Source organism: Jaculus jaculus, chromosome 8, assembly GCF_020740685.1.
Source record: "Jaculus jaculus isolate mJacJac1 chromosome 8, mJacJac1.mat.Y.cur, whole genome shotgun sequence".
NCBI classification, from domain to species: domain Eukaryota; kingdom Metazoa; phylum Chordata; class Mammalia; order Rodentia; family Dipodidae; genus Jaculus; species Jaculus jaculus.
In genome coordinates, this window is record NC_059109.1 from 128,175,503 (window position 1) to 128,202,012 (window position 26,510).

A 26,510-nucleotide genomic window follows, 5' to 3' on the forward strand; every position below is an offset into this window, starting at 1 on the left:
GGGACACACAGAGAGCTGAGAGGAAGGGGATCTGCCAACCACACCCACCACGCCCTTCTCAGAGGCAGGGTCCCCCGAGAGGCCACTCTAGCCCACCTCCTAATATGGGCTCACTGCAGAGCCTAGATCTTCCAGCCTCCACCTCAGTGAGGATATGCCAGGCCCTGCCCGGCCTGGGCTTCGGCTGGCGCTCAGGCTCAGAGGGACAAGCCTCTCTTTCCCTGGGGACATAGGTCTGAGCTGACAGTGGCAGAGGACTCACCATGAGCAAACCGACACCCTGAGCAGAAAGCAGTGGGGAGGAAAGGGGTCAAGCTAGAGAGGCAGGGTGGTCTCTGGGGGCAGCCGCTCCCCGAGCCAGTCCTGTCGGGGTCCCGTCTGTTCTCCATTCTTTTCTGAATAAGCAAGTTGATGTCAGGCTTTCAAGTTTTGTGAGTTGTTGTTTTTTTTTTTTTTTTTTTTTTAACTGTATTGATTTGCAAGCAGAGACAGAGTTGGGGCATGTTAGGGCCTCTTGTCACTAAAAACAAACAAACTCCAACAGTGTGCACCACTTTGGGCATCTGGTGTCACATGGGTACTGGGGAATCAAGCCCAGGCCATCAAGCTTTGCAAGTAATGCCTTTAACCGCTGAGCCATCTCTCCAGCCTTTGTGTTTGGCTTTTAATGTCGTAAAGACCATCATCTGGGTTTTCTGGTACTGCCAACAAGGATCCAACTCATCTGAGTGTGAAAGCAAAGGTGGGTTTGTCGTGGGAAGATGTGACGGTCACACAAGGGCTAAGAAGCCAGGCTGGTTCCCCCACAAAAAGGGGGGGAAGACTACAGATTGGGTGCCACCTACAGTGTTGTGACCAAACAGAGCAATACCCCCACTGTCTGGACACGTCTAAGCTGGCTCTTGAGGGGCTCAGTGTAGGTCAGCTTGTGCTAGCTCTGCTCACAAGTGCCTGTGTCCCAGGCTCCTCTACCAGCCAGGAAGGCTGGCCCATCCCCAGCTGTGTAGCCCTGGGGTTCCCTCCTTTCATACTGAGGGTGACAGTGGGGTGCAAACAGAGGGAAGCTGAGGGGCTCCAGCACAACTTAAAGAAAAAATAGGAAGAGAAAACAAGAAGCAAAAAAAAAAAAAAAAAACAGCAAAGCTGCCCAGCACAGTAGAGGAACCCTCTGCACACACACAAATCATAACTAGTATTTCATGCAAATAGATGATTCAAACCGTTTCAGTCCTGTGCAGAGGCAGGAACCTGAGCCTCAAGGATGAATGACAAATGGTGGGAAGAGGGGCACTGTGTGTCTCCAACACCCCTGTGGCAGAGAAGGTACCCATGTGTTTTCTGTAGCAGACCACGTCACGTTGCTGGGACGAACCTCCAAACCAGGCATAGTTTATGGGAGAAATGGGATTTACTGGGAAGTTCCATAATGGTGAGAAAAAACGAAAACCCATCACCAAAACCAAGAGCAGAAGACCAGCAGCCACACCCCAGGAAACCACAGGCACAACTCAAGCACTTTGCATATCTCAGACTGGAATTCAGATCCATACAGTGATACCTCCTCCAGCCAGGTAGCTGGAAATCTAAGAAGCTGTAATCAAACTCCTGAATCTACTGGGGGACATCCATTCTAAATACCATGTGGGGGGGCGTACCGGGTGTCTCCAGCACCTGTGTCCGCTTGCAGAGAAAGGCAAGGGTGCCTGCAGTTCGGGTCAGGTACTGGTCTGGGTCCCAGCACCCTCCAGGGCTGCGCCTCAGGGCGCATGTTTTGCACACAGACGTGGATTCAGACCTGCAGCAACATGGTGGAGGCTCCGGCTACCCTGGGCGTCTCCATGGAACAATGGCAACAGGTGGACAAAAAGATGATTGCCCCTTAACCACAGTGCCCGAGACGCCTCAATTCATCTCCCATACCCTGTTCCCCACAGGCGACCAGGTCTGCAATCCTCGGTCAAGTCTCCATGATCCTCTAGACTCCATCAGTCAAGAGCTGAGGGGACAACCTCCCACGGAGGCCACCACAGCAAGGACACCATCTCTGTCCGTGGCTGGGCTCTGCAGACCCTGAGATCCAGAGGTTGACAGGAAGCCTGTGTGAGACATGGTGCTGCTGCCAAAGACGGCTATAAATCCCAATGTAGTGGAAGAAAAAGAATCGAACTAAAGAAAACAAGAGCAGCTGAACCCCAAACACCAACACTACCCCATAGACAGCAAGCATGGGAAGAAAAGAAACATGGGAGAAGCAGAAATCCAAGGAGAATGTGGACTGGACCAGGCAACATGGGCCTGGGTGGCAGTTGGCGTGTATGGCCCCATAGACTCACGTGGGTATTTTTTTCGTCTCTTTGTTTTAAAATATATTTATTTATTTGACAGAAGGGGGAGAGAGTATGGATGCACCAGGGCCTCCAGCTACTTTAAACGAACTCCAGACGCATGCGCCCCCTTGTGCATCTGGCTTACATGGGTCCTGGAGAGTCTAACTGGGATCCTTTGGCTTTGCAGGCAAACGCCTTAACCGCCAAGCCCTCGAGCGGTTTTTTATTACACCCGAGGGCTTGGCGGTTAACTTGAGTCCCCAGAAGGCAGCTCCCTGCTTAGGAGGTGTGTCACCGGGGGTGGATCTTCAGCCGAGCCCCACTATTGTCTCTTGGCTTGAATCTGTGGAAGTGAGCCAGCTTCTGACATGATGGAACAACCCCTGGCTTCTGGAAGCCTGAACTACACCCTTTCCTCCCACAAGCTGCTCTGGCCAGGTGTCTGTCCAGCAACACGAAGCTCACTGCAACATCCTGTCATCCCCACTACTCAGAAGGCTGAGGCAGGAGGATGGAGGATTCAAAGCCAGGCCGAGCTACAGAGCGAGTTCGAAGCAATGTATGTCCAGAATCCTGACCCCGTAAGGAGCAGAGATGGGAGCATCTCTGGGACTTGCTAAAACAGCAGGTTCCAGGAGCCAAGAGACTCTGTCCCAAGGAAATATGCAGATGAGCAGTGGAGGGGGGCACTGCTCCCCTCTGTCTCTGCACATGGGCATGCGCACATACTACATGAGACAAGAGAGAGAGAGAGAGAGAAGAAAAGAGGAGGGGACGGACGGGGACTGGATTAAGATAAGTCAGCAAACATGGTAGATATAAGAAGACTAAACTAAGGGGATTTGTCAGATCAGATTTTAAGATGTGACCTTCATGGTATTTCCAAGAAAAGTCCAAGAACAAAGACAGGTAACAGTGAGAGATCAGCGTAAGAGACCGGCGGCGGCGGCGGCTCAGGGACGTGCTGCGGGGGAGAAGCCGGGGCGGGTCTGTGGGGGCTGGGACGGCTTCGGCAGCCATATTTATTAAGCAGTCTAAGTACTTTAGAAGTATCCCATTTACTCTTCATAATAGCCCATAACTAACCCATATCCGACAGGAGGAAACTGAGGCATGGTACTAGTCCTGTCTCAAAGAGGCATCCAGAAGGAGCGGGAATACATAAAAGCCCCATCCTGGGCCCTCACCAACCCCCTCCAAAGACATCAGTCACCAAATGTCACCAAGGACCATGCTGACCAGCCTACACAGCACACCAGGGCAGCAAGTGCCACCCCCACTCCACGGGCACAGAAAGGTCCAGTAACTTGCCCCTGCCCCCCCACACACACACACAAAAGCAGGACTTGATTCCAGAATAAGGCTTAAAACCATACAGTGTGGCAGAAAATAGAATGCAGGAAAGATTTGGGAAGGATAACCTGGGCACACCCTGGCTAAAATGGCGTTTTTGGGCACAGCTTCAAAAGCAACACGTAACAGGCAGGCCCACCAAAATGCCTGAGGCCCATACTAGCTCACTGCCCAGGAAGGAGCCTACATAGGTTAACACAGGGCAGGTGCTATGGGCAAGGTGTCACCTCCGTGTGTGGCTCCTGGGCAGGATAGAGGCTGGGCCCTGGGCTAGAAGGGCAGGAGCCAAGGCAGAGGGCCATGGGAAACATTTCTGTGACCGCCCTGTGCCTTCACGGAGACAGGACTTCACCACTTCCCTAGGGGACAAGGCTCCCTCCATGGCAATCGAGTTGGATGTGAACCCCAAAGATGTAGCCAGAATCTCCTCAAGAACTGCAGTGAACCACCCAGATGACCATGGTGACAAGATAAATAAAAATGCTATCACGCAGCCCACTTGTGATGGCCAATATTGATAGGATCTAGGATCACCTCAGAGACAGGCATGGCTGTGAGGGAGGGTCTGGATTAGGATAACCAAGGTGGGAAGCCCCACCCTGAGTGTGGGTGGCACCATGACCCAGGAGGGGGTCCTAGAGGAGTGAAAGGAAAAAGTAAGCTGAGCCCAGCATTCATCTCTCTGCTTCCTGACTATAGATGCAACTTCTGCCACCATGCCTTCCCATTTCCCATGGTCCCCACCTTCCTCACAGGGGCAAAGACCACCTCATATTGGCCCTTAAAGCCTTCATGATCCAACACACCCCCCTGTTCCTCACCACCTCAGTCACGCCAGCCCCTTCCCTGTACCTCACACACACCAGGCACAGCCAACCGCCTGCCACATGGCCTTTGCACAGCTGTTCTGTCTGTCTAGAACACTCCTCTCCTGCACTCATTTGACCCTCCCTTCTCTCCTTCATGGCTTTGTTCAACCTAGCCTCCTTGACCACATTATTCAGACTTGCAAATCCTGAGTCACTCCTAACCCTTCTAGACCTTTCTGGCCCAACCCACCCACACCAGCACATGCACCCCATGTTTATGCATTCCTTGTCTGCCCCCTTGCCCCAGAAAAGCCTGTGGATATGACTTTTATTCTATTTCCCCCCCCGTGACATCTCATAACAGTCACTGGATAAATGCAGCCATGCCTCGGTGAACCTCAGGCGTTAAGGTCTAAGAGATTTGCTATGTAGTGACATCAGCCTTGTGTTGCACAAACTCAGAAAATTCTATCCCGGGGTGATGTCACCTTAAGGGACACTGTTATTTATGTGGCTCATTAGAGCCAATGCTGTCATGTGGTGCATGGCTGGAGCGAGTCTTTGAAAGGCCCCCTCACCCCCACCCCACCCCCCCGCCAGGAGGCGGCCGGGAGGGCACTGGGATTCCTGGGAGCTCGACTCTAATTATGGCATCGCTGTTCCCAATGCCCTCCTCCCCTCCCCCCACTATCTTGGGTAAGATTCCTCATGTGTCACCTCAAATCCTTTAGGGAGGCATGACAGGGACATATCTGCACTCTGAGAAATAGGCCCCTCACTCGCTACCACCCCCCACCACTGGGAACTGGGGCCAACACCTACCAGCCAAGACACGGGCTAACCTTTCAGAGAACACTACCGAGCCATGAAAAGCAGTGAAGTATGAGCTCGGGTCCTGACACGGGGGACCCTGGAGAACATGGGACCAAGTGCTAGAAGCCACATTCGAGTGATGATTCCTTCATACACGGGATCCAGAAGAGGTGACCAGACACAGAAAGTAGGGGTGAGGGGAGACGGGCAGGGACTGTTTGTGGGGCTTCTTTTCAGGGTAATACAAATGTGGTAAGCTCATGGGGAGATGGTGGCTCAACCCCTGGATACAGTTTAATTATTATCTGCAAGGAGAGTGTGAAAGTATGATGGTGCCAGGGCCACTTGCCACTGTAAACAAACTCCAGACATGTGCCACTCTGTGCATCTGGCTTTCCCTGGGTACCGGGGAACTGAACTCCAGCTGGCAGTCTTTGCAAGCGAGCACCTTTAACCACTGAGCCACCTCCCCAGACCCACACTTTAATTTTTTTTTAAAGTCACAAGGTGTATGAGACTACTATAGGGTCGTTTGGGAAAAGACCCCAGAGTGGACTTGAGGTCACCTATGTTCAGAGCTCTGGGACCTGAGAAGTAGGCAAAGGAGATCAGGAGCAAGTGGCCGAGAGGCAGGAGGCATGGCAGCAGCTGTCCCCTGGATAGGCTGTGGCCAGCCAGGCTGCCCAGGGCTTCCCGTCCTCGCCTCACAACTCACTAGGCCCCAGACCCACGCAGGACCAGGAAGTCTGAGGAGCAGGACTCGGGCAGTGGATCAAGCGATGCCACCAGCCCGCACCCTGCAGTGCCATGGCAAGGGCCACCATCAGGAAACAAAGAAAAGGGCAATGACAGCCGGGTCCCCCTCAGGGACCTGCCAGCTGCATGCTAGGGTGTCGCCCCAACCCTAAATCATTTCCCCGGAAACAGTGATGGAAAACTCGACAAGGTCTCAAAATGCCAAATGTCTATCCTAGGCCTGAGCTGATGAGCAGAAGAGAATGTTCTGACGATTTTTAGGCAACACTCAATTTGAGCTCCTGTGTGGTTCCCAAAGGGCTTTTCCTCTTGCCCCAACCCTGTGGCCGACACCATTCAGAGTTCAGTGGGAACACAGGGCTTCAAGAAAGCCATTGCAGGGGCTGGAGAGATGGCTTAGTGGTTAAGCGATTGCCTGTGAAGCAAAATGACCCCAGTTTGAGGCTCAATTCCCCAGGACCCACGTTAGCCAGATGCACAAGGGGGCGGACACATCTGCAGTGGATGGAGGCCCTGGTGCGCCCATTCTCTCCCTCCCTCCCTCCCTCCCTCTCCCTCTCTCTCTCTCTCTCTCTCTCTCTCTCTTTCTCTCTGTCACTCTCAACTAAATCAATAAAATGGACAACAAAAATAAATTTTAAAAAAGAAATCCATTGTGGAAGAGGTGGCAGAAAGAATGTAAGAGCCAAAGGAAGGGTAAGACTCCTTACAACATGCTCCTCCAGACACAAAATGACAAAATGGCCTGGATATCCATGACCTCACAGTGCCTGACACTACCTACACAAGACCCTCATAATAGGAGGAAAAGATGATGACATCAAAATAAAAGAGACTGATTGAGAGGAGGAGGGGATATGATGGAGTTTCAGAGGGGAAAGCGGGGGGAGGGAGGGAATTACCATGAGATATTGTTTATAATCATGGAAGTTGCTAATAAAAAAAAAATTAAATTTTTAAAAAGAAAAGAAAAGAAACCTATGGCCAGGGTCTGGAAGGCTGAAGAGGCAGACTAGGGTAGAAAATGTGGCTGAAAGGCGGCCTCGGGCAGAAGGGGCTCACTTCAGGGAGCATTCCGGGGGTGGGCGCCAAAGGCCAGGACACTGAGCGGTTGTGGGGCAGACTGAATTCCTGCAGACTGGTCCCCAGCAGTCCCCAGTTCCCCTGTACACACAGCTGGAGAGGAAGAAGGGGGGCCAAGGCACAGCTGTGGGGAGGGCAAGGCCAGGCCTCTACCACTTCCTCTGGGCGCTTCCTGAAGAGGCGGCCAGCTGTCTGTCTGTCCAGCCACCTCAAGCTCTAGGGACAAAACCCTGCCAGACAAACTTCAGCCCCTGGGGAGAAGGGACCAGACTTCAGACCTCAGGGGAGCTTTGAGGATACCTGTAGTTATGGGCCCTGACTCACAGGTCGCTGACACACGTTCCTTTAAGAGTCACCGGAACCCTGGACTTTGCCAAGACCCAGAAACCAAGAGGGTGACAGCTGAGCTCAGGGCTGGCGGTCCAGCAGGAGTTCTTCAAAGGGGTCGGATGCTCAAAGCTTAGAACTCAGAAACAGACCAGCCACTTAGCCACAAAGGCAGGGCCACCGGTTTAGGGAAGTGACAAGGTCTACAGACCTGACCCCAGAGCACTCAGGCAGCTGAGCTCCCCAAAATGCTTCTCAACAGGCACAGCACAGTGGGGCCGGGGGCAGGACCCTGGAATGAGAACGGCCAACAGCAGCTGCCCTGGCTTCCCAGCCATGTGCCCCCCCCGACGGACACTTCCTTTCTCTGTGCCTCAGTGGCCTCAACTCCAAAGTGAGCTGAACGCACTGCCACCTGACTGAGCTGCCGTAAGGACATGCTTACTCACTGCAACAAACCCGAAGTACTACTGTCGCGAATCCAGTGTTGCAAAGGAGAAGCTGAGGCACGGGAAATGGCCTAACTCACTCAAGGGCCCACAGCTAGTAGATGACAGAGCTGGAACCCAGACCACTGGCCCTGAAGCAAGGCCTGGAGCATGTGCGGCCAGGTTCTCCCAGCTGCCCGTCTCCATCCCGCCCCCCCACCCCGCCCCGTATATTCTTGTCTGGCCTTTGTTCTTGTTTTGCTCTGCTCACAATCTTCTATATATATTTTAAAAATCCAAACACCAGGGCTGGGGAGACGGCTTGATTAGTACAATGCTTGCCACACAAGCATGAGGCCCCGAGTTCGGGTCCACAGCACCCATGTGGAAAGCTGGGCAGGGTGGTGCACGCAACAAGCTGGGCATGGTGGTGCGTGCCTGTCATACTGGGGGGATGCAGACGGGGGGACTCCCGGGGCTTGCTGGCTGGCCAGTCCAGTGGAGTCAGTGAGCTCTAGGTTGAACACAAGGTACTTTCTCAAAAATGAGATGCACAGCGATTGAAGAACTCAGTGCTAAGTATCTGTTGCAGTCCGGTTCGCAGTGCTGGTAGAAATCACCCAACCAAGAGTAGCTTCTGGGAAAAAGAGGTTTATTTTGGCTTACAGGCTCAAGGGGAAGCTCTATGATGGCAGGGGGAAACGATGGCATGAGCAGAGGGTGGACATCACCCCCTGGCCAACATAACATGGACCACAGCAACAGGAGGGTGTGCCAAACACTGGCATGGGGAAACTGACTATAAAGCCCATAAGCCGGCCCCCAACAATACACTCCCTCCAGGAGGCATTAATTCCCAAATATCCATCAGCTGGGAACCTAGCATTCAGAACACCTAGGTTTATGGGGGACACCTGAATCAAACCACCACAGTATCTGACCTCCACATGCACACATGCACACTACATACACACATACTCACAGATACACAAACACACTACACACTACACACACACAATGCAAGCACCATTCTTAGCTCAGAGCTCAAGCCACAGGCTGGGTCTGACCAACAGGCAGCCCGCCTAAACCCACACCGTACACCACAGCCTGAACACGGGCAGAAAAGACAGCGAGGACCCTTATATACCAGGAGGTCTGGGGGTGCCTGAGGTCTGGCTCCCTCTCCTCAGGACTAGGGTTTGTTCCGCGGGCACAGGCTTTGGACCCCCGGGCCCGTGTCAAGGCTCTTCTGTTGGTTTGGGGCCCCGCATTCTTTGCAGGCATCAGAGAGAATGTGGGCTGAGGCTTCTCTGAGTTTGGGGATATTTACACAGCCAAGAGCCAGAGGACACAGCATGCAGGGAGCCGAGCCCCACTGCCGTGGCCGTGTGCACTAAAAAGTCTTGTCCGTTGTGGTGCTAATGGCCCCAGGGTCTTGTCCAACTTGGAGGCCCAAGGTGCCCTGTCTCCTCCAGTGACATCAATACTTCCCCAACACCCTTCCCCTTCTCTTCCCCAGTTCATGGAGCCCACAAGCAGGTGCATGGATGTGGCACCTGCAGCCGGATTAAGTCACCAGCAGGGAGCCCAGGAGTCAGCTGTCAGACATGGGCCTGCAGGACAGAGCCAGGGCCGGCATCAGCCAACAGCACCATTTGTAAGGGCTGAGCAGCAGATGGTGGCAAGGCCAGCCACACAAACTGGGACCAGCCCAGTGGCTGACTCAAAATGAGAATGAAGCCATCTTGGGTCCCTCCCACAGGCAGCAGATCTGCACTGGACTGCTCAGCCAAGGCCAGGCCAGGGCTACTGGCAGAGAAGGAGAGAGCAGGTGTGTGGGTGGCTGTGGTGTGCCAAGATAATACCTGTGCCTCCCCATTCCTTAAAAGAGCCAAGGTTTGGGTGAGAAGTCCATCTGTCCCCTTCTGGAGGCTGTGGCCTACGGACCCCAGTGACTAGTCCAGTGTCAAAGCCCACAATTGGTTCAGGAGTAAAACACCTGACCCGGATCTGAGCCCGTCAGAACACAACCTTGCCCTGCCCCATTATCAGTGGATCCCACCAGAGCGCCTCAGCCAGTTCAGAGTGCGGCACTACTAGGGATTGGCTCAGGAGAAAAGCACCAGTCTAAGCAGCCTGGGTAGTGACCAGTGGCACGAGCCAAAGCTTTCTGTGATTGGCTGTGTCACACCACCACTCAGACCCGAACCATTTTGAAGGCACTTGTGCTAACCACTGTGCCACTGATGCTAAACCATGTGGGATACGCCACATGCTTCTCAGCCACAGATGGCCACAGACAGAGTGACTCTCAGAATTTCTATCCGAGCTAGGTGAAAAGCAGCTTGCTGTCTCCCGCTGACTTTGAACTTGACAGGGTGTGAGTCCAGACTGTCTGCAGCCATCTGTTGCCTCGAGGGGAGTGAAGCTGCATGTGGAAGCTGAGAGAGCAGCAGAGAACCAGGCAGGGGTTGGTTTGGGTCCAGACTGGCCCAGGCCAAGTCCGCTGCTAGACGTCGCCACAGCTCCTGGACCTGCCCCGTTCTCCCCGGAGTGAGAGCCAGACAGGGCCAGCCTCCCGCCACTTCTTAGGGACAGCAGCCCGTGCAGCTCACCTTGAGGAGGAGCGGGTACTTGCAGATCCTCTGGATGGGGGACAGCAGGTAGCCCTCCAGGGGGATGTCCGTGGTCTTGCGGCCTCCCAGAAGCATGCAGCTCTGCAAAGGGATGGGAGACAGTCATTAACTCTCGAAGACAGTGTGGGGTCAAGGCTGCCCTCACGTCACCATGGGGATGCTCTCTGAACCACAAACTGGTACTGGAGAAGGAGCTCACCACCTAGGAGAGGGGAAGAGGCAGAGTTTGGAGCCCAGCATGAGACTATAGGAGGGGTTGGCAGGGCCTTGGCCTGGGGCCTGATGTCACCCATGCCCAGCTCTGGTGCAGCATGACCGGATCAGGCTACACGTAATGCTGATGTCACCCATGCCCAGCTCTGGTGCGGCATGACTGGATCAGACTACACGTAATGCTGATGTCACCCATGCCCAGGTCTGGTGTGGCATGACTGGATCAGACTACACGTAATGCTGATGTCACCCATGCCCAGTTCTGGTGCGGCATGACTGGATCAGACTACACGTAATGCTGATGTCACCCATGCCCAGGTCTGGTGTGGCATGACTGGATCAGACTACACGTAATGCTGGCGGCCCAGGCTGGCCAGCCACGGGGCAGAGCTGGACGGTGGTGACAGAGAACCCGTAACAGTGTCTGTGGAGCTCTGACAGACATGCCTGTCACCCTGGTCCAGAGAAACTCGCACACACGCCTCCGGAGATGGACAGTCAAAGCTGTCTTGCTTAGATTCACAAAACCTGAGAAACGCCCCAGATAGCCATTCCCCTAGAAGACAGAGACATCGGCATTCGTGTTCAAATTGGTTTGTGGCAGATTTGCACAATGGCACCTCAAACAGCAGAGAACGTGAGAACCAGGGCTACACACACAGCAATGTGAATAAAGCCCCAAACCAAGAAACAGGAGGCTATGCGTCGCATGACCCTGTAAGACTCAGAAAACAAACCCAGGTGCCTGTGGGCTCACCAAGATATAAGCAGAAAGACACGCACAGGGGATGTCCTTATAAGGGGTCATGGCGGGCTGGAGAGATGGCTTAGCGGTTAAGCGCTTGCCTGTGAAGCCTAAGGACCCCAGTTCGAGGCTCGACTCCCCAGGACCCACGTTAGCCAGATGCACTAGGGGGCGCACGCGTCTGGAGTTCATTTGCAGTGGCTGGAGGCCCTGGCGTGCCCATTCTCTCTCCCTCTCCCTATCTGCCTCTTTCTGTCCCTCTGTCTCTCTCAAATAAATAAACAAAAATAAAAATAAATAAAAAATAAAAATAAGGGGCCGGAGAGATGGCTTAGCGGTTAAGCGCTCACCTGTGAAGCCTAAGGACCCCGGTTCGAGGCTCGGTTCCCCAGGTCCCACGTTAGCCAGATGCACAAGGGGGCGCATGCGTCTGGAGTTCGTTTGCAGAGGCTGGAAGCCCTGGCGTGCCCATTCTCTCTCTCTCCCTCTATCTAGCTTTCTCTCTGTCTCTGTCACTCTCAGATAAATAAATAAAATATTTAAAAAATAAAAATAAAAATAAAAATAAAAATAAATAAGGGGTCATGGCATTAAGGACAGGGGCCCAGGAATCCTCAGATGAAACTGGAAATGTTTGATCTCCTCACCTGGCGGGGGGGGGAGGGGGCATATAGCCCTGGGTTACGAGTGCCTCCAGTCTAGCTGGCAGAGCTCTGAACCAGGACTCACTCACCCTGGCTCTGTTCATACTGAGCCACGGTTCCCATACCAGCCCTCCTCCTACAGCCCTCTCGGCCTCTGCACACCCAGGCCCCTGCCCACAAGGCCTTCTCTTGCCTCACCAATGATAAAAATAACCAAGGCCCAGAAGCAGGGCTCCAGCCACCCTATGAACCAAAAACGACTCTTGTTCCCGTTCAGGCTCGGATGCAACACAAGTTTGGAGTGTCCCATCTTACCCTCCCAGGTCACCCCAGAACTAGCAAGCCACGGGCCAGGGTGTGGGGCAGGAGACTCTAGAGCAAGGGTGACCAGTCTTCTGACTGGGCAATGTGACATCGTCTACAAATGTGCTGGGCCACATTCACGGCGACAGGGGCTACATGCCACCTGCAAGCTGCATGCTGGATATGTGGTCTAGAGCCACAGGGGCTGCTGAGGAGCCTGGGCTTGGATTGTGGATTTCTGACAAGGCTAACTCTTCCCCAAGGCCAGCTGGCCACCTGACCCTACTCAGTTCCCAAGATTCCTTTCACTTGCAGCTGCCACAGTGGGTCATTTGTTCCATGTGGCCAAAAGTCACATTGCAGGCACTGTCTTTGCCTTTGGAGGGACTGTGACTCAAGAACTCATGTTTTAGAAGCAGGGAGCATAAATTACATGTCTGTGGCCAGGAGTCCTGGGCCCCTAGGGCTCATGATGTGGCCGGTGTATGGAAGCACCGATGCACCAACGAACCAAGGAGGGACACCATCAAGCAGCAGTGGGGAAGCTTCGGTCTTTTTCTTCCCTACCACCCTGGCAGGATGGGGGTCCCCAGCTACCCTGCGCACCCCCACTCATCTGAACATCACCATGGGCTCAGCATCCATGAAGCTCACGCACAAAGCCTCAGGAACGAGGCTGTCTCCCCTTTCCCACGGGGAGACCGTGCCACCCAGAGCTGGCCCGTGTCCCAGCGCCGCGCCACGCCACTGCCCTCGGGGATCCTTGCAGGCTCTCTCCTTGCAGAAGCGTAACCCCAGCCCAGCTCCCACCAGGCATCTGCCCTTGGCACAGAAGCAGGGTCGGGGCCGAGGCAGCTCGGTGATGCCAGGCTCCACTCTGCTCACACTCAGGCCTTTGTCCTCCAGGCCAGCGCTCGCCACAAGCTGCCGGGGTGATGTCAGCTCTGGGCAGAGGAGGACAGGGAGCTAGGGGTGGGGGAGCTTTCTAGAAGCCCCACGGGCCTGGCAGGAGAAGGGCTGGTCTCTGTCCAGTTGTTGAGAAGTCTTCAAGGACGGCTACAGCCATCAGATGCCCCTTGCCCAACCCCAACACTCTATCTGCTTTTAGAAGAGAAACAAACGCACAAAGATGCCATTCAGGGCTCTCGTTACACCCCAGGCCCTGGGGACAGAGCTCCTGACTCCTTGCTCATGAGGAGCCACAGGTGAGGGTCAACCCCATCCCGCCACGCTGTCTACACTTACTTCCTCCCTGGTGGGGGCCACTCAGAGCCACCCCTTATACACACTTCTAGCTGACAAGGCTCAGGTGTATTTCTGTTGCCTAACCCCTTCTTTCCACCAGAGGCTTGAGTCTCCCCCGTCCGCCTGGCCCCACTGCGTGTCTCACACCAGTAAACTCACGTCAGCCACCTGCGGTCACAGATCCACCTTGTTGTGGAGGACACTGAGCCACGGGGGCAGAGGTCAGGAGACAAAAGTCACTGGCTTTCAATAAAAGAAGCCAGACCCCGGAGCATCCTGTACCCTTCCACTTGTGTCTTTTCAATCTTTTTCTGTCTTTTCTTTTCCTTTTTTTTTGAAGCAGGATCTCTCTATGTTGCCCAGGTTGGCCTTGAACTTCTGATCCTCCCGCCTCAGCTTCTCCAGTGCTGAGATGACAGATGTGTGCTCATATGGAACTCTAGAAAAGGAATAGCTAGTGTGTGGTGGGGAAAGACCACAGGGTTACCTCTGCAGGTAGACGGCATAGTCAGGAAGGGGAGTGAGGAAGCTTCTAGAACTAGTCTGACTCTGATCTTGGTAGCAGCTGCAAGTGTGGACGGGTGTGAATACTTCAGAAGGTTCTCTGAAACACTGACTCTTGCTAGGGACTAAAGCTCCTGTGCCACCGTCATCCCTCCAACTCTCTGGCCTCACCTGCTCCTGCCTTCCTTCTCAGATAGGTGCCTCTGGCACCCCGGCCTTCCCGCTGCTCCTCAAAGACACGCCTACCACAGGACCTTTGCACTGCACGTCCTCTGCCCGGAATCCTCTCCATGGAGACAACCTTACACCTCTCTGTCACTTCATCCACAGCTCAGCTTCACTGTCATCTAAGACTGCCTCCCGACAGAAATAGCCACATCTCCCCCCTCCCCACTGCAGCATCCCGCCACTGGGATTTGCTTGCTTCTTTCCCTCCAGAGAACTGTGGACAACAGAACACATCACGGAGGGATCCCTTGCTGAAGCGGCCGCCTCGTGAGGACAGGACTTTTACCTTGGTCACCTCTGTGTCTGCATGACCTGGACCCCTGTCACAACGGTAGCTGCGTGGCGGAGGCAGGGACCGGCCCAGTTAGCAGACGTGGAAATGGAGGGGTACAGAAAGCTCAAGTCGCTGCCCATCCCTTCCTGCGGGCGCACAGCATGCCGGGAAGCTCCCGACGCCTTCACCTCCAGTAACAGACGTGTGACAGCTCTTTTGCAGGTGGACAGAAGCCGGGAGACACGAGTGAGGAGAGGGACAGATGGCACACGCGCAGCACCCCACGCACTCTCCCTGTCTAACCAGCTTCAGACCAGCTGCTGCCAGGAAAACACAGCCTGGCCCACCAAGAAAACTGCGCTGGGGAGGAGGGGAGGTGGGGGAAGGGAGGGAGGAAAGACTGGGGGGAGAGGAGGGGGAAGTGGAGGGGAGAAGAAGGGAAGGGGCTCTACTTCCCTTCCACTAGGGTCTTCTGGCCTCTTCCTGTCTCCCAGGACCACTGAGGTCCAAGGGACACCTCTCCAAGGGGATGAGCTGGTGGTCATTCCTGTCCTGTGCAGCCTTGTGCTGATGTGACTCTATCTCTGCACTCTAGCCAGACCGTTTGGTGATGAGAGTGCAAACTGGATGGAGCGGGGGTGGAAGGGCCTGCAGAGCCTCACGCCGCTCGGAGGGGGGTGGTAGGCTTGCAGAGCCCCTCTGCACAGTCCGGCACTTACCAGGAGGAAGGCACGTGCAGCGGGCACCTTGTTGAGCTCCACCAGCAGCCGCAGGGCCTTCTCATGGTTGCTGCAGTATTCCTCGTACACGCAGAACTTGTCCTTCTGTAAGACAAGGCAGGGCTGAGGGGCAGGCCCCTGGAGGAGGGCAGGACCCCCCCCACACACACACACACACATACATACAGGCTGTACTATTGGGATTTCAGGTAAAGTGTCTCCAGTTCACTTCCGGGCTCTGGGCTCCACTGGCCCCACTTCCGCACGCCGCAGCCCCAGGGGTCCAGAGCGCAGAACGAGCTGGGCAGCTAAGGCCTGGACCCTGGCTCTGTATTTCTCATTGTGAACGGGAGTGAGGTACCTGGGCCCCGCCCCCATGCCTTAGAGTCCTCAACAGCAAAGGGGAGCTGTTGCAACAGGGGGATAGAGCGAATGACCTTTAGGTGCCCCTGAAGCCAAATTTGGACTCCTTCCAGCCTAGAGGTCACCTGTGGGTCACCAGGTCCCGACCTGTCAGTCATGGTTTCAGAACTGGAAGAAGCAGCCGGAAGTTCTCAGCTAAACAGTCCTTATTTCAAAAGGATCCCAGAACTAGCCAAACCCCAAACAAGGATATCCTGGGGAGATCCCGGGGGGGGGGGGGTGCAAGGCATGGACCATGGCAGACTGACGGGTCAGAGACCCCAGGAAGCTAAGGAAGGAAGAGGCAGATCTGCAGGAGCCCCAGCCACCCCTGCTTCCTACAACGGCTGAGGAAGGAGGAAGCCAGCCCACCCTGGTCACTCGGGGCTCTAAGCAGCATGGGCCACACATCCTGTGTGACAAGCCACCCACAGCCAGAGGTGACACCCACAGGCCACTCTGCCATCTGGATGAGTGTGGACTCTCACTTCCTGCCGTGACCTGATGCTCAGTACTGGACAAGACTAAACTGTTCACTTTTGCCTGGCATCCCACAGCTCCTGGATTAGCAGAATCGGGATTGAAACTCTCAGAACCCCTGGGCCAATGCCCTCAAGGTCGTAGGGTGGGGGTGGAGTCAGGCAAATGTGGCAGGTAGAAACCCACTAAGACTAAGCAGCCGCATTGTCGGGAAGCAAACTCAGGACCACACTCACTTCCCTGAGTCACGAGTGACCCGGGGCAGGACGCTCTGCCTCCCTAAGCCTCAGTCTCCTCATCCATAAAATGGGCATAATTACATATGCCCAACACCTGAGCTGCCTGGAGGAGTTAAGCAGCATGTGTGAGCTGAGAACATTCTAGACGGACATCACTACAGGACACTTCCAAGCACTCCTTAAGAGTTAGCTACAAGCAAGCCCATTCAAGAAACACAAATTCTTACAAAAAGCACCAACTCGATGTCACAACTGCCCAGTGTCCTCCCAACAACACTAACGCACACTCCAAAGACCCACCCAACTACCCCATCGCCACACGACACAAGCAACGGGCTCCCAAGGCTACGAGCAACAGCAGCTGCACAAAGAACCACGCAGTCATCACAAGACACAGTCCCCTTCCCCGCCCTGTGCAGTCAAGGGGCCGCTGATACACAAAAGCCAGGGCAGGGAGGGAAGCGAGGGACCCCAGCATCCCCCACTACGGCCATCTTCACTGGTGTGCACTCAGCCCAGGGGACCGCGAAGGACAACAGACAGGGCGAAGGGGCTCACCCCCGCTTCTGCTGAGGAAGATCTGGACACAGGGAGGAGGGGACTGGACCATGTGCATCTCTGTGCGCCCCCTGGGCACTCCACAGGCACAGGGTCTGCGCCTACGCAGGCCCAGTGCAAGAGAGTTGGTTGCAAGGCAATGAACAGTGCAAGGAAAAGAAGGTCCTAAAACCCTCTGTGCTGTTGACTATGACAGGGACAGTGGTGCCTGGCAGAGCATTTGATGACGGGGGGGGGGGGGGGGGGGACTGGAAGGCCCGATGGAAGCTCAGACCAGCTCCATGCTTCTCTGTAGACTTCCCCCAGACACCACAAAGGAGCGTGTGACTACGGAGCCTGTGGCTGAAATGGGAAATGTCCCCCATAGGCGCAAGTGTTAGAATGCTTGGTGCCCAGCTGAGGATTTGGGGAGCCTATGGAACCTTTAGAGGGTGGAGCTTCAGTGTAGAAGTGGGTCACTAGGGGACAGGCAACGAGGGTCGCAGCCCTGCCTGCTTCCGGCTCAAGCTGCTTCCTGATTGGCTGAGATGTGACAAACGACCATAGACCAGCCACCTCAGCTACCATGCCTTCCCCACCATGAGGGTCCTGATTCTTTTTTTTAATATTTATTTATTTATTTAAGAGAGAGAGAAGTGGCAGATAAAGCAAGAGAGAGAACAGGCGCCAGGGCCTCTCGCCACTGCTCATGAACTCCAGCACGCGCCACCTTGTGCGTCGGTCTTTACGTGGGTTCTGGGGAATCAAACCTGGGTCCTTTCTTTGGCTTTGCAGGCAAGAACCTTAACCACTAAGCTATTTCTCTAGCCTGGTTCCTGATTCTTGAGCCAAAATAAACCCTTCCTCCCTTAAGTTGCTTCTGTCAGGGTGTTTGGTCACAGTGGCAAGGAAAGTAATGAATGCACAGAGCACCCTGTGAGGGCAACAGGGCAAGAAGAGCCCTTAGGGAGTACGGAGTCCCCAAAGCGTGCTGTCTTTGGACAGTGGCTGACAGCTGCTGAGTACCTCACCCGGCACACGGACACGACCCCCACGGACCACCACCACCTCCGGGATAGAGAAAACTCAGGTCCCCAAAATGTCACATGCGCTCCTGGACGCAGCTGTGCCTGAAGCCGACACACACCCTGAACACTTCACGTCTAAACACGAAGGAAAACGAAATTCTTTCTGGGTTTAAGCCCATCTGAGACAGCGAGGAGAACTGAAGTTCCCAAAGAATAAGTGCCACATGTACTTGGAACAAGGCTGAACGGGCGGCTGGAAAGCAAGGATGCTGCGGGCCCCCAGGGAGCCCTGAGACAGAACACTGTGATTGATTAGTGATGTCTGCCACAGGTGCAGAGAGAGAGAGAGAGAGGAGAGACGCAGGGTGCCTCATCTCACAGGCCCTTCTCTGACAGTCTGCAAAGTCACTGTCTCCTTCAGCCTTCATCCTAGAGCGGCTCTGCATAGCAAGCAAACAGTACCTGCGCTCCTTAGAACCCACCTAGCACTCTCTCTCTCTCTCTCGCTCTCTCGCTCTCTCTCTCTCACACACACACACACACACACACACACACACACACACACACACACCATCCTTGCACTGAGCCCGGCTCAGGCCCAGGCCCCTGCAGAAGAAGAGAGCTCTGCTTTGACAAGTCCCAGTGTTCACTTCGTCCCAGGGGGCCGATAGACAGGGCTGAGTGTTGGGAGGAATCGATGTGGAGGGTGGAGACCATGGCTGTGGGTTTGGGGTGTGAAGGATGAAAACCAGATGGGACAGCTAGCTGGAAGAGGGGATCCAGCCCCCCTAGGGATCTGCCGGATTGTCACAGAGACGGCGGCTGCCCACAGTCCCCCAGCAGGAGATAGTAGCTCTGTGGAGACTGCCTACCTGCTCCAAACCACAGCCAGAAAGACCGAACCTGGAGAAGGGCAGGAAGGAGCGGGGCCACGCAGGCGTGCCCGCCAGAGCGAGGGTGGAAGGCAAGGGTTTCCCCAGCCTGTCACTTGCCCTCCCAGCTGCACAGAGGCTGCATTCACCTAACTCGAATTCATCATCCCCCAGCCACCCCGACTCAGAACACAAGCCAGCATCCCTGCCCGGCCACGCAGCCCCGCCTCTCTCCAGTGCTCACTCTGCCCTAGAAGATGTTTAGTCTGCAACACCTCTGCCCGAGACCCGCCCCATTTCACTACCTGGGATAGCCAGCTGAAGGTGTGTGTTTATCGGTGTGCGCATGATATGTGCGTGTGTGATGTGCGTGTTTATGTCACTGCCTGCCGTCTTACCACTGGCATGCTGCAATTACAGAAGCCTCTCGCAGCTTCTGGCTTTTATGTGGGTTCGAGGGCTCCAAATTGGGGTGCTCGGGCTTGAGCATCAAGTTCTTGATCCACAGCGCCATCTCCCCAGCCCTGAACTCCAATGTCAGATGCACAACAGATCGTTATTGAATGTAAAGATGTCTCAGATATTGCATGCGATGTACTTACACTAAAAAGTAATTTGAGGGCTGGAGAGATAGCTCAGTGGTTAAGGAGCTTACTTGCAATACCTGACTGCCTGGGTTTGATTCCCCAGTGCCCACATAAAGCCAGATACAACAAAGTGGCACATGCATCTGCCGTTCGTTTGCAGCTGCTAGAGGCCCTGGTGAGCCCATTCTCTCTCCCCCACCCTTCTCTTTCTCTCTGTGTTTTCAAATAAATTTTTATTATTTATATTGAGAGAGAGAGAGAAAGAGGCAGAGAGAAAAAATGTTTTCAAATAAATAAACAAAAAAATTTTAAATAATAATTTGATATTTGCCCACAAGTTTACTGGGCAACCTGTGTGCCTCATCATTACCCGGAATCTGCCCTGCTGACCCCAAGTAGCCTGGACCAGCCAGTCACTCTGGATGACAATACCACACTCCACAGGGCCATCTGGAATAGGCTTTTCTGTCGCTCATCGTCCATGCCACCAGTTTGTGAGTGGGCAGCATATCAGCATGCTTACTGCCAAATGCTCAGGGCTTCATGCCTGGCACTCAGAGATACCCATGGGTGTTTCAGGGGACAGTGTCTCCTAAGATGAAGACCAATTCCAGAGAGTGAATGTCTCTACAACCATCATGCCTGTTCAGATACTGGACAGCTACCAAAACTTGCACTCCTGGGCCTCAATTTCCCCATCTGTAAAATGGGCAGGGATAGCATCAGCCTTCAAAGGCGGTTGTGAAGTCCTGGGCTCGGGCTTTGTTTTAGAGACACGGGATCTAACTCGGTACCCTTAGGCTGGCCTCAAACTCACTATGTGGCTAAGGCTTCCTTCAAACTTGAGGTAAGCCTCCTGCCTCAGTCCTTCTCAGTGCTGGAATTACAGGGATGTGCCAGTGAGCCCAGCTGTCCCAATGAGCTGAAGAGTGTGAACCATGCAGGATGGCACCAGGCAGAGAAACAGGCTACTCAGTGCTGTCTGTGGTATAAACTCAGAATGCAGCGGTTGGGTCTGGGGATGGCGGGGGGTGGGGGGGTCTGGGAGAGGGGGAAGACCAGATGCTGCCAGGAGTTAAGGCAGGCCAACAACACAGGCTGGGCCTCTGGAACTGGAGTGGACACTGCGCAGCCCCGCAGATGCACCAAGGGGTGTCCCAGACTCCAGTTCCCCTGGCACTGACAGAGGTGGCCATGAGCCCCTGCTGAGTACCCTCGCCCAGATACAAGAGCAGGACTCCCCCAAGGCTGGGGCCCCTGGCTGCCATTACACACAACCCCAACACCATCTCAGCTCTGGGGTTTTTCCAAATGGGATCAGCTGAGGCCAACTTGGGCACCTGAGTTCGTTTCAGATGCTCCCCTGAGGTCACCTGCACCCCAACTTCCAGCTGCCAGAAACCCAGCTGTACAGAGGCTGCTCTGAAAACCCCGACACGGCATGACTCATGCTCTCCTCCCTCGGTGAGCACGGGAGCAGAGGGGGCGACAATGTTACATTTTAAATTAAAATATGATTTCAAATTAAAAACACTGACTCACTCTGAGAAAACTGGAGGCTTCTTTCTCAGCAGCTGTGATGACTTCAGGGAGGGGTGTGACCAGGTGTGATGACAGGCAAGTGTCACCACGGACGACACCAGGAATCTGCCTCCTCCACTCCCTGGGTAGTCTCTTCTTTTTTATTTTCCTCCCTTCCTTTCTGTGTACATATGTGTATGCGGTATGAATATGCATATGCATACATATTCGTGTACGTAGGTGTGCGTGTACGTGCGTGTGTGTTCCTTTGTTCAGGGTTGGGGTCTCATCTGCCCCACAAGGCTGCTCTGTGCCCCAAAGGAGCACACGGAGGAAAGCTGATGGTGCGGGCAGAGTGAATAGCTGGGGGAGCCATTCCTCGGGACCAGAGAGTCCCCGGGACCAGGGCATCATACTCACAAATTTTAAGAAAACATTCCCAAGTTCATGCTGTGACTGAGGCTCAGGATGTAAACAGTACTCCAGGGCAGCCAAGAAATCCTTGTGGACGTCCAGGATGTCCTCAATATTGGAGAAGAGGATCTAAGGAAACACGAGGCCCAAGAGCAGCGTTAATCAGGGCTCAGAGCGAAGCAGGTCCACCACCAGAACAGTCTACAGGCCCGGGGAAGGCGAGCATGCAACCCCACCCGGCCCACGACCACCCACCGGCCAGGGTCACAGGCAGGCCCATGTCATTCTCAAAAAATATTTTTATTTATTTATGCATTTATTTGCTAGGGGAGGAGGAAGAGAAAGAATAGGCATACTGAGGCCTTTTGCCACTGCAAGTGACTCCAGATGCATGCACCACTGGCTTTCCATGGGTACTGGGGAATCAAACCAAGGCTGTCAGGCCTTGCAAGCCAACAGGCCCATGTGTTCACATTTCATAATGGAACCCACCAGCCGCTACATCCATGAATCCAAGAAATTACTCCTGACCCCAATTCATCTACGAGGCATGGAGGTTCAGACAAAAGGAATCCACGGGCTGGAGAGATGGCTTAGTGGTTAAGGTGCTTGCCTGTGAAGCCTGAGGACCCAGGTTCAATTCTCCAGATACTCCTGTATCTGGAGTTCATTTGCAGTGGCTGGAGGCCCCAGTGCACCCATTCTCTCTATCTCTCTTAGATAATTAATAAGAAAGGAGGGGGGCTGGGCGTGGTGGCGCATGCTTTTAATCCCAGCACTCGGGAGGTAGAGGTAGGAAGATAGCTGTGAGTTCGAGGCCACCCTGAGACTACATAGTGAATTCCAGGTCAGCCTGGACCAGGGAGAGACCCTACCTCAAAAAAACAAAAAAAAATTTTAAAAAGGAGGGAGGGAGGAAAAAGGAGGGCTGGAAAGATGCTTTAGCAGTTAAAGTGCTTGTCTGTGAAGGCTAAAGATACAGGTTCAATTTCCCAGTACCCACATAAGCCAGATGGACAAGGTGGTACATGTGTCTGGAGTTTGTTTGCAGTGGTTAGAGGCCCTGGCACGCCCATTCTCTCTATATATATGCCTCCCCTCCATCCCCCTTCCAAATAAATAAATAAATAGAAAGAAAGAGAAAGGAATCCATATCCCATCCAGCCAGCTGTGAAGATGTCAGAGCACCACTCAGCCTCACACCCAGGTGCCACTTCGACACAGAACCCTGTGTAGAGGGGGTGCACTTATACACCCCTCCACAGACCGCAGAAGAATGTTTAGATTCCCCATATCAATGCTCACGGGGTGCAGGAGGGGCTGCCTTCCTCATTTCCATCTGAACTCGACACCTTCGACAAATCCTCAGAGCCAGGACCCAGCTGGGCACATAGACAGCACCCAGACTCCCCAGGGCCAGGGCCAAGATGAAGCCAGGCCAACTCAGTGGCCTGCCATGGCACTTGGTGCCCTGCAGAGGTGCAGGTGGGTGGGTGGCTGGGGGTGTGGGCTCCCAGGTGCTTGGGAAGGGATTTTCCATGGACACAAAGCCAGGGAGGGGACATGAGGAGCCTCGCATTGGGCAGCTGCCACCTGCCATCCACGACTGCCTTGCCCCCACGACCTTGCAGGTCACAGGCCTGCAGCTAAAGGGAAGAGTCTAGAGGGTGAGGCCAGCACCAGCGAGTGGCACACTCCACACGTGGCCAGAAGAAGCAGGGAAGGCACCCAGCAGCAGCAGTGAGGGTGATGGACAGTCCAGCGGCCCTACCTTCACGTTCTCCTCCGTGAGGCCCTTTTCCACCGAGTCTGCCACGTTCTGCCGGATGCGATGCAGGAACGCCTGCGTAGACAGAAGCAGCAGAGGTAAGTGGCCATGCCTCCCATCACCCCAGATGCCCCTGCAGGAGAGACACAGATTCAATTGCAAACCAGTACCTACAAGGATCCATAGTCCAGGGACAAGGACAGAGGAGGCCACCTGGCATGGAAAGTGTACGAAGCATCTGGTGCGCCCCAGCCTGAAGATCCAGCCACAGACAATGCTGAGAACAGCACTGAACCCGTCCCACAGAGACGCGCCTGCACATGACCCAGCCCTCCTGGACTACATACTATGTCCCATTTTAATTGTTTTCCTTCTCTGTACTTAACACTCACACTACTCAAAAGACAAAAACGGGGCTGGAGAGATGGCTTAGCAGGTAAGGTGCTTGTCTGCAAAGCCAAAGGATCCAGGTTTGAATCCCCAGGACCCATGTAAGCCAGATGTACAAGGTGGCACATGCGTCTGGAGTTCATTTGCAGTGGCCAGAGGTCCTGGTGTGCCCATTCTCTCTATACAGATATCTGCCTCTTTCTTTCTCTCTCTCTCTCACCCTCTCTCTCTCTCAAATTAATTAATTAAGTTTTTAAAAGGCAAGAACAAGCGGTCATGGTGGCACACATCTTTAATCCCAGCACACAGGAAGCAGAGGTAGGAGGATGGCTATGAGTTTGAGGCCACCCTGAGACTACGTAGCGAATTCCAGGTTAACCTGAACTACAATAAGCCCTTACTTTGAAAAACAAAAAAAAAAACAAACAGGAACACAATGTTGGAACCATGAAACATCTCTATCCTGTACTCCAATCCTTCTGCTGAAGTCCTCCCCACGGGGATCTCAGCTCTTGGGGTCTTGAGCAACCACACCCCCCCACACACACACCTAACCTCCCCATCTCCCCTCTTCACACACGGAAACCGAGCAGTACACACGGGACGCTCCACGTGCTTTCGCACACACCCCCAGTGGGCATCCTTGCCACGCTTCTCGGGGAGCCCGCCACTTCTGACAGCTCCCAAGAGCTGCTGCGCTGGGTGGAGCAGGGCTCTGTCATGCCCTCCAGGAAGGTCAGCAGACAGAGAGCACCTCCCTCCTCTGTGAGACTCAAGGGATGGAAACAAAAGAGGGGAAAGGGCGGCTAGGACCACACATCCGTCTCAGGGAGGCACGGCAAGTGGGGCCAGGTGGCAAGGTGGCTGGCCAGCGGCAGAAAATGTCCTGTTTGCATTATTAATTAATTTATTTATTTGAGAGAGAAAGAAAGAGACAGACAGAGAGACAGAATGGGCGTGTCAGGGCCTCTAGCCATTGCAAACAAACTCCAGAGGCATGCACCACCTTGCAGACCTGGCGTACGTGGGTACTGGGGAATTGAACCTGGGTCTTTAGGCTTCGCAGGCAAGTGCCTTAACTGCTAAGCCATCTCCCAGCCCCTCTAATTTTTTTTTTCTTTTTTCAGTGCTGAGAATAGAACCCGGGGCCTTACGCACACAAAGCAGGCATTCCACCAATGAGCCCCATCCCTCCACCTTTTTGAGAGAAGCGAGAAATGAGGAGTCTCCTGTTTCATTTGTTCTCCCTCCTGCTAGCTCCTTCTTTCTTGTTTGGAAACTCACAATCCTCCTGCTGTTTGGGAACTCACAATCTTCCTGCCTCCATGTTCCAGGAGCTGGGATTACAGGTACTGGCACCCTGCACAGTCAAAAGTCCTTAAGACGGTAACTGTTGGAAACAGAGCTTTCTATGCTGGGAGGAAAGAGACACTAAGGGTTCAGTGTGAGCACGGGGAGACCAGAGTGGGCAGGTTCTGTTTGTGGGTGGCCTGGCCCTGGTAGTGGAGGGACAAGACAGGCAGAGGAGCTACAGAGGAGGTCACAGGGATGAGCTAAGGACAGAATGACTGTTGGGAAGGATGGAGGATCGGGCCAGATGCCACCAACAACCCCTGCCCGGCTCACTCAGGGTATGGGGTCTAACCCAGGTTAACCTGGCAGAGGACATACTGCAAAGACATCTGGGAAGAAAGATCCATAGACCTGTCACAGCCTGGGAATCACAGAGAACTTCAAGAACATGTCAGGGGGCTGGAGAGATTAAGCGCTTGCCTGTGAAGCCTAAGGACCCCAGTTTGAGTCTCGAGTCCCCAGGACCCACATAAGCCAAATGCACAAGGTGGTATATGCATCTGGAGTTCGTTTGCAGTGGCTGGAGGCCCTAATGTGCCCATTCATATCCTCTCCCCCCACCTCTCTCTCTCTATATATCTCTCTCTCTCACTCTCTCTCTCTCTCTCTCTCCCTCTTGTCTCTCTCTCTGTGTCTGTTGCTCTCAAATAAATAATTAAAAATAAACAAAAAAAAAATTTTAAAGAACCAGTCAGCTATAAGCCTGCCAGGTCTGGTTACAGCCAGACTCGGTGGGGGGGCTGTGCCAGGCAAGCTCACGCCCCGCACCATGGGTTAATCCAGGGCGTGTCTCACCCCACCACGCTTGTCTGGGGAGATCTCTGCGTGACGGGAAGATGGCCAGAAGGACACCGGTGTCGGGGAGGCAGAGGCAGGTGGCAGAGGGGTGGCTGGCTCTTCGTGCTTGGCTGTCAGTTCCTTTCCTGTCACCTGGAGTGGCACTCACAGTAACCTCCATGAGCAGGGGGTTGGGGAGGCCTTCACACAGCCTTGGGCACCCCAGGACAGGCTGGTGTGTCCACACAGCTCAAGGCGACCACGGCCATCTCCATGCGGATGAGCGCAATGGTGGAGCCCACGCGCCTCCTGTGAAGTGCTGGCCTCCAGCACCACAGCTCCCCAGGGACCAAGTGCACCCCAAACTTGACCTTCCCAGACCTAGACCCCATCACCCCTCAGAGACCACGCCATCACCGCTGAGCTCTGGCCACCTATTATCTGGGCTCTGGCCACCTCTGACGCTCCACTGCCAAACGGAGAACAGCATGGCACCATCTCTAGCCTAAGTCAGACAGCACCTCAGCCCTGTGCCCTCCCCTCCCCACACAGTGCCAATTTTTGGTTTAACTCCCCACAGCTTCCCGGGGACATGGCTTCTCACTGTCGACAGGACTGAGAGACACCTAGGAGACGCAGCTCTGTGCGTGCGTCAGTGAAGGGAGCATTCACCGTGAATGTGGGTGGCATCATCCCACAGGCTGGGATCCTGCCTCAATGAAAAGGAGAAAGCAG

General features: G+C 54.3%; 1 protein-coding gene across 1 annotated transcript in view; it reads right to left on the bottom strand.

Moving 5' to 3' along the window:
- Positions 1-26,510, bottom strand: part of Prex1 (phosphatidylinositol-3,4,5-trisphosphate dependent Rac exchange factor 1) — a 172,034-nt gene that overhangs the window by 71,531 nt on the left and 73,993 nt on the right. Inside the window, exons 2-5 of the mRNA XM_004663808.2 lie at positions 23,259-23,330; positions 21,494-21,616; positions 15,408-15,512; positions 10,512-10,613 (exon numbers count right to left, since the gene is read on the bottom strand). Of these exons, the coding sequence (XP_004663865.2) occupies positions 10,512-10,613; positions 15,408-15,512; positions 21,494-21,616; positions 23,259-23,330 (402 nt within the window). The remainder of the gene's footprint in view (positions 1-10,511; positions 10,614-15,407; positions 15,513-21,493; positions 21,617-23,258; positions 23,331-26,510) is intronic.